The sequence below is a fragment of the Gymnoscopelus microlampas genome (assembly GCF_963454915.1).
Source record: "Gymnoscopelus microlampas genome assembly, chromosome: 12".
Taxonomy (NCBI): domain Eukaryota; kingdom Metazoa; phylum Chordata; class Actinopteri; order Myctophiformes; family Myctophidae; genus Gymnoscopelus; species Gymnoscopelus microlampas.
The window spans coordinates 4,850,801-4,860,332 of record NC_139949.1 but is presented as its reverse complement, the minus strand read 5'-3'; the positions used below and the strand labels follow the sequence as shown (position 1 = coordinate 4,860,332).

General features: G+C 44.7%; 1 protein-coding gene across 1 annotated transcript; it reads right to left on the bottom strand.

Moving 5' to 3' along the window:
• Positions 1 to 2,977: 2,977 nt before the first annotated feature.
• Positions 2,978 to 6,718, bottom strand: LOC311056714 (uncharacterized protein; the record flags this gene model as incomplete). Its single annotated transcript, XM_084073522.1, has 4 exons — positions 2,978 to 5,013; positions 5,149 to 5,223; positions 5,401 to 5,487; positions 6,334 to 6,718. The coding sequence occupies 4 exons, from the start codon at positions 6,716 to 6,718 to the stop codon at positions 2,978 to 2,980; spliced, it is 2,583 nt and encodes an 860-aa protein (XP_083929648.1).
• Positions 6,719 to 9,532: the final 2,814 nt, after the last annotated feature.

Sequence of the window (9,532 nt, the reverse complement as noted above, 5' to 3'; positions counted from 1 at the left end):
ACGGACGGACGGACGGACACACTCACGGACGGACAGAGGGCAAAACATACTCTCTCGCCATGCCTTTTTCGGCGTGGCGGAGACAATAAGCTGAAAATTTGAGTTAGCTGGTTTCTGCCAGACAGCGACAATATAATCTTTCAAGAAAAAAGTAAAGGCTCAATCTGTGATTTATTCACCTGGTTGGCAGTAGCCTATGTGGAACAGCAGGAACACCGTTACTATTACCTCATAATTTAACATATTGTGTTGCTCTAGTGTGTGTGTGTGTGTGTGTGTGTGTGTGTGTGTGTGTGTGTGTGTGTGTGTGTGTGTGTGTGTGTGTGCGTGTGCGTGTGTGTGTGTGTCTATGTGTGTGTGTGTGTGTGTGTGTGTGCGTGTGCGTGTGTGTGTTTCTCTCAACGTTTCTCAATTTGACTGCGCCAGGCAGATGCCTGGCTGCTGCTTTTACAGTTTGTGTATGTATGCAACTAATGTATGTATGTGCGTGCGTGCGTGCGCGCATGTGTGTGTGTGTGTGTGTGTGTGTGTGAGAGAGAGAGGGAGAGAGTCTTAGACGAGGCAGGGCCGACCTTCGCCGATGAAAAGAGGTTAAACATTCATTTCATCCGACTCAGTTCCATCCTCTTTAATGTTTGCGAAATAAATATTGATTCTTTTCAACTTTTAATTTCCCACTCAGGCTTTTTGCCTTTTTTATTCGCTTTTCTACAGCCAAGCAGCCCCGCATAACATTCATTACATTAAAAGTGACCAAAAAAAAACGCATTCTTTCATCTGAGAAATATTGCCGACCTTTCCTTAAGTCAGCAAGATGCTGGGAGGGAAAAAATAAACGAATTCATGCTTTTATCTCAAGTAGATTGGACGACTGCAATGCACTCATTGCAGGTCTGCCTACACAGTCTATTGGAAGGCTACAGTGTATTCAGAACTGTGCTGCTGGTCTTTCAACGAAAAAACTAAAAGAGAGAATACATCAGTCTTAAAGGGATAGTTCACCCCAAAAATAACTTATTTTCTATTGATTATACTCGACCCATGGAGACGTGAATTCATGGATATTCTTTTTTTTGTTGAAGCGGTTCCGGTGGGAGACACAAAGGAGACTCTTTGTGTCTCCTACCGGAACCCCTGCTCGTCATCAAATAATTGGCTTATAGGAATGCGACAAAAACAAATCTATGAATTCACGTCTCCATGGGGTGACTAATTGATAGAAAAAAAGTCATTTTGGGCATGAACTATCACTTTAACTAGAGCAGTGTTTCTCAAACTTTGTCATGTCAAGGACCCACAAATTTATATGTATTTAGCCACAGACCCCCATCTGAAAATGTTTTGTTACAGGGACCCCCCAGAAGAGAAGATTTGTTTCCAAAAATGTTTTATATTTTTTGCCAAAAAATAAAATACAATCACTTTGTGCCGCGCCGCAAACTTGTATATCTGCTATTTTTTAATAGCCAACGTGGCAACAGTGGTTAAAATGATTGTGATGCTATAGGGCAGGCTGTTAACTACTTTTGCTGGGGACCCCCTTCTCTTTTTCCTGTCAAGAACCTCCACATTAATATGTATTTGGCTGCGGACCCCCATCTGAAAAGATTTTGTGCCAGGGGGACCCCCATAAAAGATTTGTATGGGGGTGAATATTTGTTTCCCCTTTTTTCTCAGAATTATTGGAACAACCTTTCCGCATAGCGGTACGTTGTGAGCTTGTAGATGTTCAAGTAGCTGACGTATGTAAGTAGCCAATGTGTATACTGTAGTATATTAGGGTTAAAGTGGTTAAACCAATTTTTACGCTATATTAAAGGAGGAGTTCACCCAAAAAATGACTTATTTTTAGAGATGCACGATATTGAAATTATGACCGATATCCGATACCCGATTATTTGCTTGGTCATATCGGCCGATACCGATCCGAAACCGATATATTATATATTATATTTATATTGAGCTCATTGCTGAATTATTTTATTTTAATTTGTATTACTGGTGAAAGTTGATGGTAAACCCCCCTCTCCACTAACACATTGACTGCCAAGGGGTTTTCTAGAATGGCTCTCCCACTGCCAAGGTTTTTGACCATTCTGACTCATTTTTGAGGGCCCACAGAACATTTTGTACTAGGACTATGAAAACATAGAATATCTAAAAAAACAGCTTAGAATCTCTTCTTTCATCTGGAAAAGAAAGTGAGTTGATACCATGCTCTGTTCTTTAGCTAGAGGAGTTTGAATACAGCTTGGTATTCACCAAAAAGAGGCCTTTTTCTTCAGAAGCTGAGATATGAGCGTTTTAGTAAATGACACACATTTAGAGGCATAACTTGATTTCAAAAGTGTTTCAAATTTATTTAGGGCCTTCATTGACATCAGTCATGTAAACAATACTTGTTTATAAAAAAAATAAAAAATAAATGCTTTTGATTGTACATCTATTGCTCTGTTTCGCTCCAAAGTGCTCAATTCAAACAACATTTTTCACAATATTTTTTTTTTTTTCATTTTTTTTTTCAAATAATAAATAATAATAATTCAAAGGTGATGTGCAACATCAATATATTCATCGAGAGCGTCATTTTCCAAACTTTTTGCCCACACAATTCAAAATCTCAATACTACATTCATTGCAGATCTACAAGCTTGCCTTTTTTTTTCTCTAGGGAGTACAACAACAAATTGGTGCTATTAGAGCAAAATAAATAAATAAAAGTAAAATATCTGCCTGGCATGAAGCAGTATGAATAGGCAGGTTGAGGTTGGTAGGTTGAACAACATAGTAGCAGCTGCTTCACAAAGTGCTTTCAAAGTAAATGTAACTACATCAAATAATAATAAATACTAATCATTCAAATCAATAAATTGAGTGCAATCAGCGCAAATAAATAAACAAAAATAAAGTTCTTTTTTTTGCAGCACCCTGAGCGGATCAACGTGCGTCTACCCTTCACCCGGCTCTCGAGGCCACTCTAGTAGTCTTTTACAGTGTGGTACCGATGTGTACATTGGTGGTGCAAGGGCACACGACAGGACTTGCACTCAAAGCTTGTCTCACTCCGGATGTTTTTCCCGTCCTTCTTCTTTGACGGTAGCTTCGATCGGGAACAAACCCTACAACACCTTTGTGGGTACTTCTTAGCAGAACTTGCTTTGGGGAAATTGATCAGTTCGTGATCTAGTCTGTCATTCAGCCTGGACTCGGGGTCAACGTTTGGTGGCAATGGGTGTCTAACACGTGGGGCATCCCCAGGAGGCGGGGCCTCACTCCTACCCTCCTGACGACGGGCAGCTCTGGGGCGATCCCCAGGAGGCGGGGCCTCACTCCTACCCTCCTGACGACGGGCAGCTCTGGGGCGATCCCCAGGAGGCGGGGCCTCACTCCTACCCTCCTGACGACGGGCAGCTCCGGGGCGATCCCCAGGAGGCGGGGCCTCACTCCTACCCTCCTGAGGACGGGCGGCGCCGTCTTCCTGCTCTTCCTCGGACCCCTCCTCTCCGTCTTCATCCTCTTCCTCGGACCCCTCCTCAGCAGGCGGGGCCTCATTCCTACCCTGCTGAGGACGGGCGGCGCCGTCTTCCTGCTCTTCCTCGGACCCCTCCTCTCCGTCTTCATCCTCTTCCTCGGACCCCTCCTCAGCAGGCGGGGCCTCATTCCTACCCTGCTGAGGACGGGCCACTCCCCCAATGTTCCCGCGGGTGGTCCAGGACTTCACTACTGCCAAGATGAACGAGTAGAAGTTCTGAATTTTGCCAGCTGGGTGCCTGGCCTTGTAGATCACATAGGCGTTGAACTGGGTAATCTGGAGCATATAAAAGAAGAACTTTTTTGTCCACTTCCTCGTTTTCCTGGTACACATGTAATAGCTGAGGTTCTGGTCTAGCTTGTCGACCCCGTTCATGTGTTTGTTATACTCAATAACACACACAGGCTTCTCTTCGACCACCTTCTTGCTGTGTTTTTTCTCCTTCCTGGACACGGGCAGCATGTCATGAGGGTGCAAGGTGGAGATCATCGTGACGATTTTTGTTTTCTTGGCTCGCCATGCCAGTACCATCACGTCCCTGGAGTGGCGAGAGATGGTGGACCCCAGTGGCAGCTTTGAAGGGGTAACATCTGCGATGGCTGGTGGCTGTCCTCGCTTCTTACGCAGGGTCCCGCAGACGTATGTCTTCTTGTTCAGGAGCATAATGGCCGTATCCACTGAATTGTACAGGTTGTCCATATAGAGCCTATATCCACATCCAGCTAAACTGCCTAAGAGTGTTGTTATGATGACAGGTAGTGTCTGCTTCTTTTTACAGTATGGCAGCATGTTGTGGAGGTAGCCTGTTGCTGAATCACACAAAATGTACGACCTGATGCCGTACTTGACCGGCTTCTGTGGGGCATAGACCTTGAACTCCAGGCGTCCCCGCCACAACAGCATTCCCTCATCAAGACTGATGTCCACGCTCGGCAGGTACATCTCCTGGAAATTGGCCAGCAAGGACTGCAGTATTGGGCGGACTCTCCAGAGTTTGTCTACGTCTTCGGGCTTTTCTGGTACAGGGCGGGGGATGCTGTTGTCCACGAAGTGGAGGTTGCTCAAAATGGCCTGGAACCTGTTCCTCGGCATCACTTTCCGGAAGACGGCGGCCTCGACGTACTCATCAGTGGACCAGTACATGGCGATCTCAGGCTTTTGGCTGATTCCTGTCAGAAGAAAGAGCCCCAGGAAGCGCTTGAGCTCGTCTAGATCCACCGCTTTCCACTTCTTTGCTCTGCCATACTTCTTGTCACTGTCCGGCTTCTGTTCGGCATAGAGGTTGGTTTGAGTGCGGATTTCCTCCAACAACTCATCCGACAGCAGCAGCTCAAAGAAGTCCACGGGCTCATCAGACTGCAGAGCAGCAGCGGCGTTTTGAGGACCCGGAGTCCCAGCTGTGAAGGGGATGTCCCGAGGACACCATCCTGTGGAATGCCACACAGGAGGAGGACCCTTGTCCTTCTTGCCCTTGGCACCACCTGTGAATTATAGAAATAGATCATTACCATAAAATACTTTTTTCTTTGACACACACACACACACACACACACACACACACACACACACACACACACACACACACACACACACACACACACGATAATAATTCTTACCTCCACGACCAGCTCCACCAACCGCTCCACCAACTGCTCCCTCCTCCACCTCCTCCTCACCACTAGCATGCGACCCTGTGTAACATAACATATACTTTTTTTTAGATATTATGTCCATCTTTAGCAAAGCATTTATCATCCACAGACCACATGCATATATACACTGAATAAGTAAATATGAGAGAATACATTTACCATTACCCTGGTTTTAGCATTTTTTCATTCATGTGCTATAATTGACAATTCACTCACCCCTACTACCGTCATCATCATCATCATCATCTGCATCCATGGCAGACACCAGTTCCAGAGCACCCACCAGTACCTCCTCCTCAGCATCTACAATACAATTTCAAATACTTTGGTGAATATTATGCATTTAGCAAACATTATCCAGACAGAGCGACTGACAAAAGGCACATATGAGATCAAATAGACATGCCTGATCGACATCAAAGGCTTCAGTTCAGGTCAGAAAAACAACATAACAAAAACAAAACCCCTTTGACCTACAGGATTTTTGTTGTTGTTATTATGTGGCCTGACCTGAACGGATGCTTTGATGTCTTTTATATTATGACAGCCATAATGTGCAGACAGAGGGAGGGGGCATGCAGCTGGCATTTTCCCCCTACAAGAAAACTGAATAAAATGAACAGATCTACAAGCTCAAAAAGCGTGTAGATCTGTTCATTTTATTCAGTTGGCGTTGTGCGAGGCTCGCTCCGTTGTGGCCAACGAACCACAGGTTGAGAACCGCAGCCACATACAGTAACGAAAATCGGGCCACAGCCTGTCGTCTATGTTGCCAGATCGTGGGAAAGTAATAAGCAACCAGGTCTATGAAAACGAGCCCACAAGAAGCGAATAGCCGAGTATAGGCCACATGGGCACTTCAAACATATCTAAAACAAGGTGAAAATAGTCCATCTACAAAATCACAACCACAATTACCATCATTTCCAAGCAGATTTACAGAAAAACAAGTCCAGTGTGGCTTAGCAGACCTAGCCCTGAAACAGATACTAGCGTCATGTGAACCATGGTATAGCAAACCTGGCAACGACGATAGTTTACTTTTCTGCATTGAATCAACTAAACGCACGGTCAGATGAACTAGTAACGAATACAACTCGATCAAATCAACTTGTAACACATAAAACGATATAAAAAAAGTATGCTTACCACTGGAAAAAGGACTGTTGCCCCGACTGAGAGCCGCCGGTTCCCAAGCCGAGCCCTCAGAGGCACCACTACTGTCACTGTCGGCGTCGGTGTTGGATCCCTCCACCCCTGACCCCAACTCGCTCCCCGTAACACTGCCACCGGCCCCGGCCCGGTCAGGGCTCGCAGGAGGACGGGGACGAAGGACCATGCTGCTCGGATCGCTCCTACGGCCGGGGGGCAGGTCCTCGCGGTCCTGGGTGCCGACACTCGGCCCTGGTTGGAGGTCCACAGGAGGAGGATAAACCACCGGAGCTTGGGAGGCTGCTGCACCAGCCCCAACCAAGAACCTCTCCATGGACTGCTGACCAGGTCCGGGGGTGTTCTTGCGCTTTTTCCCTACCATAGCTACTCTCTCACAGTACACTATATCTAATATAAACTTTATCTCCTCTCTATTACCACCTATTTTCTCCTATTCTCTCCCTATAACGCCGATCACCTCTCCTATAAATACTCCTATTACTGCACTCTATATCTTACCTCCACGCCCTCTCTATCTATAATATATATATATATATATATATAAAACTCAGTAGGATTTATATATATATCACTCACACTTACTACACTCAAAATATCAACTCACACACACAAACTCACGTACAAACAATTCACTCTTTCACTCAATATAACTCTCCCACACAAACTCACGTACAATTCACTCGTTCACTCACCGTATCTCACACTCGTATCTCTTGTTCAATCTAACTTACGTATCTCACACTCGTATCTCTCGTTCACTCGATCACAACTCTCAACTACTGCTACTAATACTACTACTATACTGCTACTGATACTACTACTATACTGCTACTACTAATACTACTACTATACTGCTACTGCTACTACTACTGCTACTGCTACTACTACTACTACTGCTACTGCTACTACTACTACTACTGCTACTGCTACTGCTACTACTACTACTACTACTACTACTATCAAACTATCAATCTATCTATCTATATCTCTCTCTCTCTCTCTCAATGACGATCGGCTCTTACTAAACTTTTTGAAAATGCACAGAAAGAGGGCTCCGCGCGTGCCCTTTTTGTAGGTTTCCGATCTCAGGACACCTGTTATTTTTCCACAGTGGCTTTGATCTGAGGTCACAATGACCTGGATCCAGAAGAGTTTTTATTTTTTATTTACAAAACAACAATATTGGCGGCACGATCAGTCAGTTTATCAAAGGGGTAACATGCTGTGTGTTTGTGTTATGATCTGTCCCTGTGTGTGGGAAAGGCTGCTGCGGGTGCACGTTACGAGTGCGAGCATTGACGTGCACACCCTCCCTTCACAGGCAGTCAGGGTGCATGGATGCGCGTGCACATTACCAGCGTGGAATGTGATGTGCACACGCTTCCCCAACGAACCTGGCCATGCTGCTTTGTTGATTACTGCAGCCAGCTGAGGCAGAGAGAGAGAGAGATCGCTGGGATTCAACTTTAGGTTTGGGAGCCTGATCACTGCTTTAGATGATGTTTTGTGTGATCACATGTTCAGATGTTTTTATTTTATTACATTACGAGTGCGAGCATTGACGTGCACACCCTCCCTTCCCCCATAGAGCCAGCTGCTGATATCCAGTGATTACAGGCAGTCAGAGTGCATGGATGCGCGTGCACATTACCAGCGTGGAATGTGATGTGCACACGCTTCCACAACGAACCTGCCATGCGGCTTTGTTGATTACTGCAGCGCAGAGAGAGAGAGAGAGAGATCGCTGGGATTAAACTTTAGGTTTGGGAGCCTGATCACTGCTTTAGATGATGTTTTGTGTGATCACATGTTCAGATTTTTTTTTTTTTTAGTTCTACGTAATTTTCATGTAAGAGATTAACCAACAAAGTGCCTGAGGGGTTAATCTAATGTAAACCATTAAAAAGACCTTGGCCCGTAGGACTACGGGCTTGGCACTTAACGGTTGGATTTAACGGCCCGTAGGACTACGGGCTTGGCAGTCAATGTGCTAACCTTACTGTGATGATTTTTTTTTATGGAATAAATACATTAATTATATATATTCTTCTAAGTAACAAACTTAACTATGACATAATTTGTGTATGCTATAAGCCATCACAGAATGATTTGAATCTTTGTATAACACAAAACCATATGTTATGTGGCCTATGGAACAAGATCATTGAATCTAGTTTGTTATTAGTGTTATTCATATTGTCTGTTGTCTAAATTAATTAGCCTCTGCTCTAAACAATAAAGCCCCCCTTAGCTCTCCCAATCACAACTCCCTAGAGCCACCACTGTGTGTGTGTGTGTGTGTGTGTGTGTGTGTGTGTGTGTGTGTGTGTGTGTGTGTGTGTGTGTGTGTGTGTGTGTGATATACAAACTAATCTTACCATAAATACAATCATTGTTTGGTTTATCACTAACTCTAACATTCTATAACATCAGTGAGTTTAGGAGAGGGGCAGCTTGCTTCGTACACTACACTACACTACACTACACTGCACTATTGTAGGACAACAGGATGACAAAGACAGAAACCAGCGGCCAGAAACATGACCAGCTGAGAGCTAATCTGTGCTCATTCTCTCTGTGATTAAATAAACAGCTTGGTCGTTCAAAAGCGGCCGCTGGTTGCACTCGAATCCAGTAACGAGTGTTTGTTACGTCGATGTTAAATAACGAGGCAATGTACACATCATAGAGTTGGTACACATTCGTGTTGAAAATATATCCTCCGCAGTGTTACTCGCTAATCTAATTTAAGATGTACAAGTAACCCTCTGACTGTTCTGAGTATGAACTATGGACGTGAAGAGTTTGTTTGCTGTTAGTTTGACAACTTGTTCTCTGTTCACGCAGCAGCTTAGCCTAGCAGCCCGTAGCCTGCTCACTGCACTGTCTGACTGAGAGAGAACGAGAGAACGGCATGTGGAGGGGGGAGGGCGACAGCTGATTCTCTTAAAGAGACAGAGACAGGCAGACAGACGGTCACTTTATTAATGCTTCTCAACATCGGTGAATTTAATCGGGTTTATTTTGAGATCGGTTCGATACCGATATGGCATTTTAGGGCCGATATCGGCCGATTCCGATACGTTACCGATTATATCGTGCATCTCTACTTATTTTCTATCAATTACCAACCCCATGAAGCCTTGATTTCATGGATTTATTTTGGTAGGAGACG